Here is a 14,484-nt window from a genome sequence, read left to right as displayed (position 1 = left end):
ACCGGCTTTTCAGTTAACACTTGATAAACTCATCTTTGTTCCTCAATGGTCAACTGCGATTAAACCAGTTGTTTTCCGGAGGTAGTACACTTCTTCATGCCAACATACTCTTAGCAGAAAGAGAAAAAAATAACTTGAAAAATATACAAAACGACTCCGCTGGGGATCGAACCCAGAATCTCTGGTTTCGTAGACCAGCGCCTTATCCATTGGGCCACGGAGTCCTGTTGTTCGTTTGAAACAAAATATCAATAATAGCTAATATAAGAACGATTGCCCCGGGGCGTATCCATTGGGCCATGGAGTCGTATTTGTGGAGATGCGGGGTATCGATCCCCGTACCTCTCGCATGCTAAGCGAGCGCTCTACCATCTGAGCTACATCCCCTTTGGTTGATTATAAGTAATGTTGATTACATTCTATTTATATTTGTCAATGAATTGAGAAAATGGTGAAATTAGATCACTTGTTGATAAGACATGCATGTTTCTTGCCTGTCAAAGCCATCAACACACATCAATGACTTGTTCTTAAGGCTCAATCCTAGTATCCCATCATTATACTTCATAATAACCTTATGTAACACATAACTACATAGGGTTGTATTTAATTATTTAAAAAAAAAGTCAATGTTAACCTTGCTCATAAAAAAAGTCAATGCCAACCTTTTAAGTCAAATTAAGTAGTTGTGTCTTGTGTGTTTGTTGCTTGGAAGAGTTGGAATCCATCATTTTTACAAATAGTAGCATTAATGAAACCCTTTCTCCATTCTTGTGTAGATAGACATTCCCTATATAAACATACCCTTTTATCTCTTTTCCAAACAAACAAATTTATCAACAACTCATTTTTTTAGGGAAAATTTATCAACAACTTTAAGCAACCAAATTTAGAAATACATGAAGTTAATATTCGTTATTTTGAAATATTTGATATTCACATCTTATGTGGCAAAGTTGGGCCTTGGTAGGGCTGATTGGCCCGAAACATCAACATGGGCCAAAACAGAACCATATAGCCACCATGAGCACAAAACTGTCCTACAATTCTACTTCCATGAAATTGCAATTGGCAACTCCTCCACCGTTGCATTGATCGCCCAAGCCCAACCCGTTGACCCGAACAACTCGTTCGCCTTCGGTAACTTGTATATGGTCGACGAGCTACTCAATGTGGGTCCAGACCCAAAGTCCAAGTCAATAGGCCGGGCCCAGGGCTTCTCTGGCTCAGCCTCCCAACAAGGTGTGAACTCTCTTATGGGCTTAAGTTATAGCTTTGTTGATGGGATTTATAATGGGAGCTCCATCAACATTTTGGGCCGGAACTCGATCTTGAACCCGGTTAGAGAAATGCTGATTGTTGGTGGTACTGGGCTTTTTAGGATGGCCCGTGGATATGCAATAGCCCAAACATACTATTTTAATGTTACTTCTGGGATTGTTATTGTAGGGTATAATGTTACTGTTGTTCACCAATAAGATGGATTTTTCATTTTTGCACATTCATTAAAAAAAAACATGCACAACATGTACAATGTTACTTGTAGAGTTGTATGTTGTATAATCTTTTTCTACACAAAGCAAGAAATGGAGTGTACACCAACTACAAGTAGTATTAAATTAAATTAATGGTTGACTTTTTTTTAACTTATTAGACCTTATCAAATCTATTGGACCTTATTTAACTTATTAGACCTTATCAAATCTATTGGACCTTATTGAAACTTATTTGAACTGATATGAACTTATAAATCTTGAAACCTATTTTTATAAGTTGAAAATTACACATTCTTCAGAGATTAAAATAAGGTCAAGGAAAAAAAGGTAACCTTAACTCAATTTTTAACTACGGAGTAAAAAAAATTTAATTATTAATTATAAAGTTTAATTACTTAAAAAAAAAACTAACTATTTCAATTCTATTAAAAAAAAAAAAAAACCAATTATCTTTAATACTCCGTAGGCAAGATAAGGCACCATACACATATTAATCAACTTTCAAACTTAATTTTCAAAAATAACCGTAGAGACAATCTGTCCTAGCTCCTAGAAATAAAAATTCAATCGATCAGTTGCTAGTTGAGAGACGACAGAGAAGATAAGGAAAAAATATTAAACCATATTAAATAATTTACCTATGATTGATGATTATAATAAAAATTAAGGCAATTCAACCCTGAGAAGTTGTGAAGTACTTGTCTTTCATAAGTTGCTACTCACAATATATAATAAGCCACTACCAAATTAAAGCTTTACATTATATAACGGATAAACCACATAATATAATTGCAATTACAAATAAACCAATTCAAATAGGAAAAACCATGACAAAATCAATAGAACTCGCTATTATCACATTATTTGTGATATTATCATCCTATATTGTAAATGCAAGTTTTGCTAAGACATGGGCAAAAACTGAGCCTTATGGCCACGAGCGTAAGACTGTCCTACAATTCTACTTCCACGACATAATGAACGGGGACTCCCCAACTGTGGCCTTAATCGCGCAACCTATAGGAGGCAACAACTCGGCCTTGGGCTTTGGCAGCTTGTTTATGGCCGATGATCCACTCACCATAAGCCCTGACCCGACCTCCAAGCTTGTTGGCCGCGCACAAGGTCTATATGGTGCAGCCTCACAAGAAGGTGTGAACTTGATCATGGGGTTGAATTATGGCTTTGTTGATGGTATCTATAATGGGAGCTCTGTGGTTATTTTTGGCCGGAACTCAATCATGAATCCGGTTAGGGAGTTCCCGGTTGTTGGTGGGACTGGGGTTTTTCGTATGGCTCGTGGTTATGCTGTGGCTCAAACCTACTTCTTTAACCTTACTTCTTTGAATGCAATTGTTGGATATAATGTTACAATTTTTCACCTTTAAGAATTATTTCATCATGCATATATTTTGTACACTTTCAACTTTGACTTTGGTTATCTTTTAATCTTTTATGCATGTCGTGGACTAAAAATAAAAAGGTTTGATCTGATTGTGTATACTTATGTTCGTTGTAACATTTCAGTATTATGTTTGTTACTTAGCTCCTAGTTTGATCATTATTTAATATTTATCTCCGTTTTTTTAGTTGATACGTATTTCTTTTTTAGAAATTTATTTTAGTTGACATACATATTTCCTTTTTGAATGGGTAAACCTTGTATTTACTATTGTACCCCACATATCATTATATCTCATTCCTCTTTTCTCCTTAATATGTATGTATGTGTGCTTAAATTGAATGCGTCAGCTAAATAGAAACGGAGAAAGTAATAAGCTGATTACTTGGTTAGTGTTGCATTACAATAATTCAATATAGAGTATTCAATACAGTAGTTAATTTAGGAAATTGTCTATATATACGGAGTACTTCGGTACTTGTATAACAACCTCATGTTTTGTAAGTTTGTAACATTCTTAAGTGAACAAAAATTATATATTGAATTTTTGATTTTCTATAGTAGTGACCCTCGTGAATAATTTCGTGCTTAAGTAACTCGAGACTTCAAAGTAAAACAATAGTTTGATTACACTAAAAAACGTCAAAATTAAACATTAGTTAGGACATTTGTGACAGGTTTTTCTTTTCTTAGGACTTCAAAATTTGATCCTTAGGTATAATGACACCTAAAACTTTAACCGAATATATATACTACCTCCGTTACAGGTTATGTGCAACGATTAGACATTTTTTCTCTCTACATTTATGTCAAATCGTTGCACATAACCTATAACGGAGGTAGTATTTTTTTTTTTCGCAAAACAAATGAAAATATGCAAATTGAGAGATTTTTGTTTAACCTAAACTAAGACATTATTCAGTCATTTTTTGCTAATTTCGACCTTTAAAGATTCCGAATAATTTTTATGACAGTCAAATCGAAAAATACAAAAACAATTTAAAAATGGAGAGCCTATTATATACACCCGGGGTCATTTGCTCATTTAATCAACAAATGAGCAAATAATTTTTACACATTGATTGATTAAATGAGCACATAACCCCGGGTGTACACTACAATCGGGTGTATATACGTAGTAACAAATTCTAAATGGAATGATACATTAGAAAATAAATTAAAACTAAAGTGGTACCATGTGGATCCGAACAAAAAACCCTTTATTTTAGGTCTTGTTTGGTAAAATTAGAAATAGTGGGCAATTTTTAGCGATCGCTTAGCGGATAATTGTTAGGGTAGTGAGTAGCTGTCAACTAGTTGTGGCTAGCTGTCAAAGTAATTGTTGATTGTATGAGTGTTTGATAAAAAAGGCAGTTGCACTACTAAAATATGCAAAATTGAGAGTGAATGATATCTCAAGTGGTTAGAGCTCCCCTCCCGATTCCAAGAGATCTTGGGATCGATTCTCATTCCCCGCCCTTGTGGCTCTCTAAACACAAAAAAAAAAAGGTCAAAATTCATATACATAAAAAGTAACTAAATTTGACAAACGTTACGTGTTACTTTTAAACCCTACTATTTTTTTAACGTTTGAGAAGACTTACCTCACTCTACCACTAAACAGTTACTCGAACTGCTACTTTGCCAAACACTCAATTTTTTTTTCGACCTCAAAAACTACTGCCAAACAAAGTATTAATCTAGGGTTATAAAATAGTTTAGTTTTAGACGAGGTGGGCTGTTAAATAATTGCACGTAACCCTGGCTATTGGGCGGGTCGAGTCAGGGTCGGTGCAGGTTGGGTTAAAGAGGGTCACATTTTATAGGGTCAATAGCGGGTTGATGATGGGCGGGTTTACAAAATATCAATTAAAATAAATATTGAACAAAATATCATTTTTTTTTTTTTTAATTTGAGTGTTGAAATAATTTTCAGATTTGAGAGCTTAAGTTATTTTGGAGATATATACTTCGTATAGTCTTAATTTTGATTTCTTGAAACCCCAAATGATATACAAACCTGATGTTGATGTCTAGCTCAAATTCCCAATACACATACAATTTTCTGTAATTTTTGATTCTATGATCTCCTCTTGATTTGACATACAATTGGGATGATATCTTGGGATTTGAATGTATTATGAATTACCAGAGATGTAAATTTCGGGATATGTAGCTGAAATACTTAATAGAAATTTAAAGTTAAGATTTTGTGTACTTTTTGTTATATTTCTTCTGGGTCTTTGTTTTTTATTGTTTGATTTAGTGAATATTGTTGCTTAATATTATGTTATTTTATTATGCGAAGATGTAGAATTTTATAATATTTGTGGAATTTTTAGCTGTGAAGATTTACCAGTATAAAGATATGATTTTTTGTATTCTGAATTGACTGATAACTTGTTCTTTGCTTGAATTGTTTCTGTAATTAAATTTTATGTTTAGTTGAAAGTGAGGTTAGGTTAAGTATTTTATTCAAAATTAATCAGCTCAGTGGGAATAGAATAGAATTGATTAATCAGAGATGTAAAAGAATTGGAACGGAGGACCGGATTAGTGATATGCCAGATGAGATCCTCTGTCATATTTTGACACGGTTGACACTCAAGGAAGCAATAGCTACTGGCATCCTTTCTAAGAGATGGAAAAACTTATGGGCTTCCTGCCCTTATCTCAACTTTGGATGTTTGGAACCATAAAAAATGGACCAACAAACATACGTGCGATGCATTGATGATATTTTACGACAATATAATGCTCAAAATTTAAACTTAGGTTTTACTCCTGGTAATTCCAAAAATTATTATTTTCCTGCTCATGTTTTTGGTTCATTGCATACTGCCTCTCCCATGTTAGGAAACACTTTGAGTCTCTAACAGATCTCTGCCTAAGATCTGTAAACCTCACAGACGATGTTTTTAACTTGATTTTATCTAGCTGTTTTTCTCTTGAAAGATTTCTTTTGGGAGTTTAGTTATGGGCTAGTGAATGCAAAAAATACAGCTCCTCACTTAAAGCTGAAATTACTCGAGTTGTACCGCTGTCATGACCTAGAATATTTGCAAGTTTTTGCCCCAAATCTTATATCGTTCAAGTATGACGGAAAACAAACAACTCTCTCTATTAAGGATGCTAAGCAACTTGCTTCTTTGAGGCTATCTTCTCCAGACTATATCTTGCTAGGAGCGAAAAACTTCGTTTTCAGTCACTTCTCCTCTCATTTTTCAAACCTTAAATCTTTGGTTGTTTCAGCTCATCTCTTCGAGGTTAGCACTGAAGCGAAGCATATTGAGTTGCCAATTAATTTATTTATTTTTTCTGGTTTTGGCCACTTACTGATGCATTGGTATTGTGCCTTGTGCAGGACATAAGCGATCTTACGCAACTCTGTGTTTTTAGTAATCTAAAACAGCTGGTGGTTGATGTTAAATTTACTTGGTCGACCTGCCTGTGCTACAGAGTGGTTGCTTCCATAATCAGGGGAGCCCCTTTATTGGAGCAACTTGAGATAGTTGTAAGTACTTCTGAACTCCCATTTCCTGGCCAGCACTTGCATGAAATATTTTCTTAACCATATTTTTTTAAAAAAAAAGGGACAGTAATTTGTTTACTAAAGGCTAGAGCCTATGCTACTTGGACATGGGTATGAATCTAAGTGACTATGTTTCCTAGGGTGGAGTAATGAAATCATAAGAGAGATGGGATAGGTGGTCAACATCATTTGTTTACACTTCTATGCTTTTTTGTACTTGGGGGGTTGGGGGGAACTTGGGGAAGCATAGCTTACAACCTGTAATAGACTAACTTGGAGGGGTAGTATAGGTATTGGAGGGGTAGTATAGGTATTCTAGTTTTATTAGTATATTAGGGTTCCTTAGTATAAATAGAGAGGGAAGAGAAGGAAATAGGCAGGCAGAAATTTGGAGTGGTTTCTTAGGAGAGTTGTGACCTAAAGTCACTATTGGAGCTTTGTAGGCTAAACCTACTACTATCGTTGTAAAACCATTAATTTGTTTAATCAAATTTCTGAATTTTCTCTTTCGTTGTACTGTTATTACATCGAGTAATTTCAGTTTATTACACAACCACAGATAAACAAAGCAACAAAGGGTAGGCACCCTAAGCTACTAAAACATATGGTCTTGTTCTTACCAAATACAGTCAGAGTTTTCCACTTGCTAGGCTTTACTACATTAATCCTTATGCAAATTTCTAATATAATCATCTTCACCAGCACTGATGAAGTACGGAGTAGTTAACAAGACCATATGCTGAACTGATTTCCTGTCTCGACTACACATCTGACAATCTGATTCTGCTCAGATTTGACTTCTACACTATTTTTAGGAATGTTAGATCTGCTCCAGTCGCCAGTTCAGTTTGTTTTGATTACCCTGTAACCAAGAACAACCATTGGCAATGGCATACCTTTTTCTACCAGTTTCCACCCCTTTTGCTCAAATCCAGCCTTCCAACTCGAGCTTGCATCCATAGTGGTCTACAATCTACATTCCCACCAGCTTTAATCTTTGATATACACTGTGGACCCAATTCACCTAAAGGACATCTCCTTTTGGCATATTTACCAAATACTTGCCTATAGCCGCTGCATTTCATAAGATGCAGTCTCTAACCCACAATGCTTTTTAGGCTTGCAAATGTGATCTCCAGGTAAAACATAACCTACTCAGAATCTCAGATTAACTCCCTTGCCGCGTTTGAATGTTGTCATGGTATTCAATCAAGCATTTAGCTTGAATAAAATAGAGAACTATCTGATTGCTCTTTTCAATATATGACCATCCATGATCCATCTGCAAACAAGCTTGTCTAATACTTTAAATCAGTCGGACATAATAGACCTCTAACATGATTGTTAGGCTACCATCTCATAAGAGCATTGGAATTTAAATGACCTGATTATCCATGTGAGGTTCTGGAAAGTGTAAAAATAGTGTACTATATGTTAATACCATTAGCTGGGGAATATTGTACTATATCGTGTTAAATCTAGCTTAGTAATATCAGCTCTATTGGATAAGGAATCATGATATCCACATAATTTGGCCTTATATAGCTTGTATTACCCTAGTAGTTTAAGCTCTATAACTTATCTACTGTTCTTGTATTTTGAAAACCAGAGTTTAGTAGTTCCCCAAAAATCATTGAGCTCGATGTTGAACGTATATGTGTCTGCATTAGTGTCTTTATGTGAGTTTCACAGTCAACATGCGGGTGCTACATGGTAATATGTGCTAGTTTGTCTTCATTAAGTTTACTTCCAAAGGTCTTACAGACTTGAGTTTCTCTTGAATTTTTTATTTTTATTTTTTTTTTTGTCCACTGGCTTATTACTGCCTTATTATAATTGATTAAATGGGTAATGCTGATTGATGTCCTCTCTGTTGCTTGTAGCTCCCACCATGCATTCCTAAATGGCAGGAATACCCGGCACTAGAATTGGCTTCTATGTCTCCGCACCAGAACCTAAAGGAGGTCAAATTGTTTGGTTTTCGGGGTGATGAAAACACCATGGAGTTTCTTTCCTATCTTTCTGAAAACACTGTTTCTCTTCAGAAGATCGATATTATTGCTCATAGTGCTTTAAGGCATGGAGAAGATCTAATAGTTGATAATGCATTGTATTGAAAAACAGATGCTGCTAAACATGCTAAGAATTGTGTGTTGCAGCTTAGACAAACGATGCATGCTAATACCCAACTGCTGTTTCATGATGGATGACTACTAGTTCAGAAATGTGTTGTGGCCTGTAATGATGCTTTAAAGCAAACTAGTCTATGACCCAGATGTTGCTCTAGGTTATTTAGTGTTTGTACTGTAATTTTGTTTTGTCTCTTAAATATAAATTTTAACTAGCCGTGGGTGCGTGTGCCTCCCAATTTTGTATAAATTATTTGGTAAAAACGCTTTTGATACATATTTCTTACAAGTTAATCTACTAAGTTAGTTTATAATTAATATAAGTTATATTCGCTTAACAATAATCATCAACATTGTTCTGTAACCTACATAAGTTTACTCAGATGAACTCAAATTAACATTGACGACATAGACTTAGAATGGTAGAAATAAATGATATCACCTTGCTTAACTTGCTACAAATTTGAGAAAGAAAGTCAGAAGCGATGAACTCGAACCATTTTGAGACTTGTGAATACAAGGAACTTCAGCTCCCTGACGAAAAGGTGGTAAAGACTTAGAATCCCTGTCATTATTATTCGAATCCGATTGGAAATTACATTTGATATCAACACTCTTTGAAATTGGTGGTTGGAAATTACATCTTTTTCACCACCAAACGATACCAGTTCCGAAACAACAACTGAGCTTAACACACTACAATGAAATCAACTGTCGAAGCAACCACTTTTACACCACAGCAACCCTTTTTTGACCTGACAACCAGTTACACAAGCATTGGGAACTTGGCAAGTCAAATAATAACTTGGGTTACAAACTAGACCATCTTACCCTTCTGTTTTTTTATCAACCAAAGACACATCATGTAACAAACCCTCAACACAATGCAATTTTTTAACACCTCTATATTATTATGATCACCTTTAATAGGCTTAACCAAATCCTTTCTATCTAGCAGAACGTAGCTTGCCCATTTATTGAAATGCAGAAGGCCTCCTATAAAGAGTCGTAACATAAAAGAACAAATCTTAACAACGTTATCAGAATAATCAAGAAGGTTCAGAGCACAAGCCGCAAGATTAAGATGCAAAGTAAGGGTATGTTCTCATTGACTGAACTCAGGTGAGCTGAACTGAAATGAATAGTTTAAGAGAAGGAAATTAGGAGTTGAACTGAACTGAATTGAGCTGAACTGAACTAAACTGAACTGAATTTCAACGTAAGAGAACAGACCCTAAATGCCAATGCGTGAAAGAAAGAAAAAGCTTCCAAAGAATACGACATGGTAAACACACAACAATTTACTAGCCAGCTCACACTTATATATATATATATATATATATATATATATATATATATATATATATATATATATATATATTAAAAAAAAATAAAAAATAAAAAAAAAAACAACTTCTTAGCCTTACGAGTCTTCATGCTTGCTCCTTGAACTCTATGGAATGAACAACATTACCAAAACCTGTTAGCCTCATGGTTCTTCATGCTCCTTGAACTCTATGGAATGAGCAACGTTACCGGGATTATCCATAAAGGAAAGAAGGTAGAAAGTACTTTGATCATGAAAATCACTTGGAAAGGTAGGAAAGAACTCCATAATAAGACCAAAAACAAACTAAGGGCATGATCTCATTGACTGAACTGAACTTATTAGAGCTAAACTGAAGTGAACTGAAATGAATATTTTATAAGAGAAGGAAATTGGGAACTGAAGTTATTAGAGCTGAACTGAAAATAATCATATGAGAACAGGCCCTAAGAGCAGAAATACCTAAACAAGAACAACCAACAACCAAAGTAAATAGGGAACTCCACCAAACACACCAGCTCAACAGTTACTACTACCTCTGTTTTTAAATACTTGCTTCATTTCTCCATGCGTGGAGCTTTAGGAGTAATTAGAGAAAGTAATAAATAATGGAAGTAGTGTGGTACGTGGAAGAGTAAAAAAATTATAAAAAGCAAAAGAAGTTGAGAGAATTGGAGGAAAGAGAATATGAAATTAATCAAATATGATTTGTGTTGGGTCCACTAGTTGAGAGAAATGAATTAAATATTGTAAAAACAAGTACTTAAAAACAGTTAAAAATGAAAAGTGGAGTATATTTAAAAATGGAGGAAGTATTAAGTAAAAGCTTGAGGAACCTATGAAAACATAAAACTCATAAACACTAAAGCAATCCCAAAAAGGAATTAGAAGACCAAAAGGAATAAGTAAGAGTAGTGAAGGAAAATGAGCGCATCTCATCGCATAGCGGCTATACATTTACAAAACATATAGGAGGGTAAAAATTAAATTTGACAAGCTTTTGAAAAAAAACTAACTCTACAGTGGTACATTAAATGTAACATTATGCATGTATAACGTACCATTAAAGTATAAGTTGTCTTAATAGTATTTTTTGCGTACTATTTTACATGTAGTGGTACTTTTTACCATCTTGTAAGTAGAATATTCCACCTCAAAATATTTACCACCTGTCACATATTATGCATGTAGTAGTACAATTTTCCATCCTATAAGTTTGCTAAACAATAGCAGCTATGCGCTAAGGGTTAACCAAACAAGAGCTGACACAACCTAAACCAAAGGAAAATATGTAGTAAACAAGCATATAAAGGTATCAAGAGTATAAATTTGACCGAGAAAATAATCCAACTCCGAGTCGGAGGAGAGTTGTAGTCGAATCCTACAAAAAACTCGAGAAAAAAATCCGACTCCAACTCCGACTCCGAGATAATATAACCCATAATTTGGCTCCAACTTCATCTTATATACTAGTATAATTTTTTAATTTTCTTTTAATTTTGTTTGGATAATGTGTAATTATATACTCTAATTGTGAAGTCAATTAGTCTTTCTATTTTAATGATCATTGTATGTAGTATTGTAGTGTGGGTTGCAAATTAAAGGTTCAAATAATCCAATTACACAAAGTATATTGAATAACCGAAAAAAAAACTTGGAGTCGAATCAGATTAAAGTTGGTGTCGGATGCCGAATATTAAAGTCGGATCGGAGTTGAATTTAGCATAATCCGATCTAAGTGCAACCCGTTGCCATCCTTATATATTTCATATTGCATATGAAGGCGACGGCTAAAAGCCGTCAAAAAATTTATAAAACAGTTAATTTCCGGCACCAGCGAATTCCGTCGAAAATTTCCAAAAATTCCGTTGGAAATTTCCGACGGGAATTCCGTCGAAAAATATTTTCGGAAAAATTAAAAAAATACGCCGTGCCACCACCGGCACAGTGTATCACCACCTCCAACTACCCAAAAAAACCCCTGTCAACCCCAACCAAACCCACTTCAAAACCCTAACCAATCCACATCACCACCACCACCAACCACATCAGACCACCACCACTGCTAGGGGTGTTCAAATCCGGGTACCCGGAGTTTCGGGTGCCCGAAAATACAGGTACCCGGAGTTTTGGGTAGTTGGTGATGCGTCCCATGTCGCGACCCATCTCGGGTACCCGGGTTTCGGGTACCCGAATTATTCGAGTCGGGACATCAGGCACCCGGATTTTCTCATTCTCTCATTGGTATTTCCTCATTCTCAAAAAGCTCAAACACTCAAATACCAAGAAAAGCACGCATATAAGCATAATATAATCATAAACATCACCAATTAAAAACCTAAGAATGAATCAAATAACCTCAATCAAACAAATACTCAGTAAATTAATAAAATTCAATTACAAGAATAAGAGAACAACTTAGCAGACAAAGGAAAATCAGAATTCCTCCAACACCCACTACAAAAAAATTGTCCATATAGAACGGAATTCTAGCGACGAAATTTTTTCCGTTTCTAAATTAGAGACGGAATCAAAAAATCCGTCTCTAAATTAATTTAGAGACGGAATTTTAAAATCCGTTTCTAAATTAGAGACGAAATTAAAAATTCCGTCGCTAAATTAGCAACGGAATTGAAAATCCGTCTCTAAATTAGAAACGGATTTTTTTCCGTTGCTAAATTAGCAGCAGATTTTTTTTCCGTTGCTGAATCTAGCAACGGATTTATTTTCCGTTGTTAAATTTAGAGACGGATTTTTTTTCAATGCCGGAAAGAAAGAAGTCAATGCCAAAAAATGACCTTTGGTTGTCTTAAAAAAAAAAAAAAATTACAATCAGGTTTCAAATTGCCAAGAAATTTTTATACTTCGTAAGAATTTTCTTAATAGGTTTTTCTGACAAATTTTCCTCATATTTTATATTTTATCAGGGGATAATCTAAGTATCGCTACACCCAAGACATTGACCATACACTTCATAATGCATGTGACATTGACACATTGTGGCTTACGTTTGAATAGCACCATGTTAACATATGCTTTCCGGCTTTCCCTCCATAGCCTTTATTTCCCTTACCTTTCAATCTAACTTTTTTGAAAGAATAGCTGTAGAAGGTTCTCAAAAGTTAAAATGTTCTAATTAAACTATGACCATGACTAATAATGATATTATATTTTTATTAATTTTTCCCTTCTAATAAAAGTCAACTATGTATACATCAATAGTCCAATCCTTTATATAAAGTTCTCCTTCTCCTTTAATTTCATCCTTTATATCAAACTAAATCCGTGTATATATACCTGGATTAGCGATCTAATATCAAATTAGAGAAACATGACAAAGGTAACAATCTATTTTTTCACATTTTTAGTATTCACATCTTGTATGGTAAATTTGAGTTATGCTACAACGACTCAAAATCCCACAACATCAACATGGGCAGAAACAAAGTCATACGGCCGTGGGTACGAGCGCAAAACGGTCCTACAATTCTACTTCCACGACATCAGAACCGCGGTTAGCGTTGAGCCCACAACCGCCTCCTTGATAGCGCAACCCATACAAGGCAGCAACAACTTTACCTCGGGCTTCGGCAACCTATATATGGTAGATGATCCGCTCACTCTAACCCCAGACCGTAACTCCAAGTTGGTAGGACGTGCACAAGGTTTCTATGGTTCGGCATCACAACAAGTCGTAAATTTTGTCACCGGGTTGACGTATGGATTTGTTGATGGCATCTATAATGGGAGTTCCCTAGTCATTTTCGGCTCTAACCCGATTGCGAATCCGGTGAGGGAGCTCCCCGTCGTTGGTGGGACGGGGGTTTTTAGGATGGCTCGTGGATATGCTATTGCTCGAACTTATTTTCATAATAATACACTTCATAATGCTATTGTTGGGTATAATGTTACAGTCTTTCATGCTTAGAACATTAATTACAAGGGTTAGGTTACATATTGATGTATGATTTATTTTATGTTTGAATCATGTAATTCATGTGGTAGTTAGTTGACAATGGGGAAGGACAGATACAATGGGAAGGAAAAGTTGGTCAAACTCAAGTAAGGCGGCTCCCTTTAGTAAAGTAAGCAAATGTGACGTTTTAACAATCTCCCTTATAAAAATGAAATAAAATATGTTGGTGAGTATTGTATAAATTACCTAAAGATCGATGTGCAACTTTAAATCCAGTATAAATCATATTTGTCTTAACAAGGTTATTGCTAATTAAATAATTTTCTTCATTGGTGAATTAGTGATGACGACATGTTATACAGACTTTGTTCAAAAGATTGTTAATGTTTATGAGAAAAAACATGCCATATGTTCAAGTTTTTGTGAGATTACTTTTTCGGTGTTTCATTCGTTTCACCCTTTAAGCTAATCTGAATTCGGATATCAGTTTTGGGTGTTGAAATTATTACTTATTAGGGTACAATTCTGAGTACTCTTATAATTTGAAGATAGGGAGTAATCATTATAGAAATAATCGTGCAATTTAATTTGTGAATTTTGAACACTTAGCTTTAAGAGTGAATGTTGGGCCAGTTCATATCCACGGGCCATCCGGATTCTATATCGAGTCCTGGCCCAATAT

General features: G+C 34.9%; 4 protein-coding genes and 2 non-coding genes across 6 annotated transcripts; 4 read left to right on the top strand and 2 right to left on the bottom strand.

Moving 5' to 3' along the window:
- Nucleotides 1-151: 151 nt before the first annotated feature.
- On the bottom strand, nt 152-224 carry TRNAR-ACG. Its single transcript has one exon. It is a non-coding gene; the product is annotated as a tRNA-Arg (tRNA).
- Nucleotides 225-314: 90 nt separating this feature from the next.
- On the bottom strand, nt 315-387 carry TRNAA-AGC. The gene has a single exon. It is a non-coding gene; the product is annotated as a tRNA-Ala (tRNA).
- A 440-nt stretch (nt 388-827) lies between these two features.
- LOC110737835 (dirigent protein 22-like) lies at nt 828-1,620 on the top strand. Its single transcript, XM_021918182.1, has one exon. It carries the CDS (start codon nt 900-902, stop codon nt 1,476-1,478), a length of 579 nt encoding a protein of 192 aa, XP_021773874.1. The 5' UTR covers nt 828-899; the 3' UTR covers nt 1,479-1,620.
- Nucleotides 1,621-2,279: 659 nt separating this feature from the next.
- On the top strand, nt 2,280-3,121 carry LOC110737824 (dirigent protein 23-like). The gene has a single exon (XM_021918173.1). It carries the CDS (start codon nt 2,324-2,326, stop codon nt 2,882-2,884), a length of 561 nt encoding a protein of 186 aa, XP_021773865.1. The 5' UTR covers nt 2,280-2,323; the 3' UTR covers nt 2,885-3,121.
- A 2,479-nt stretch (nt 3,122-5,600) lies between these two features.
- LOC110737137 lies at nt 5,601-8,547 on the top strand. Its single transcript, XM_021917512.1, has 4 exons — nt 5,601-5,685; nt 5,854-6,164; nt 6,263-6,412; nt 8,314-8,547. Exons 1-4 carry the CDS (start codon nt 5,601-5,603, stop codon nt 8,545-8,547), a joined length of 780 nt encoding a protein of 259 aa, XP_021773204.1.
- A 4,583-nt stretch (nt 8,548-13,130) lies between these two features.
- On the top strand, nt 13,131-14,219 carry LOC110739597 (dirigent protein 22-like). The gene has a single exon (XM_021920054.1). It carries the CDS (start codon nt 13,218-13,220, stop codon nt 13,812-13,814), a length of 597 nt encoding a protein of 198 aa, XP_021775746.1. The 5' UTR covers nt 13,131-13,217; the 3' UTR covers nt 13,815-14,219.
- The last annotated feature ends 265 nt before the right edge of the window (nt 14,220-14,484 follow it).

The sequence above is a fragment of the Chenopodium quinoa genome, unplaced genomic scaffold (genome assembly GCF_001683475.1).
Source record: "Chenopodium quinoa cultivar QQ74 unplaced genomic scaffold, ASM168347v1, whole genome shotgun sequence".
Classification (NCBI taxonomy): Eukaryota; Viridiplantae; Streptophyta; class Magnoliopsida; order Caryophyllales; family Amaranthaceae; genus Chenopodium; species Chenopodium quinoa.
This window is presented reverse-complemented; position numbering and strand designations above follow the sequence as displayed.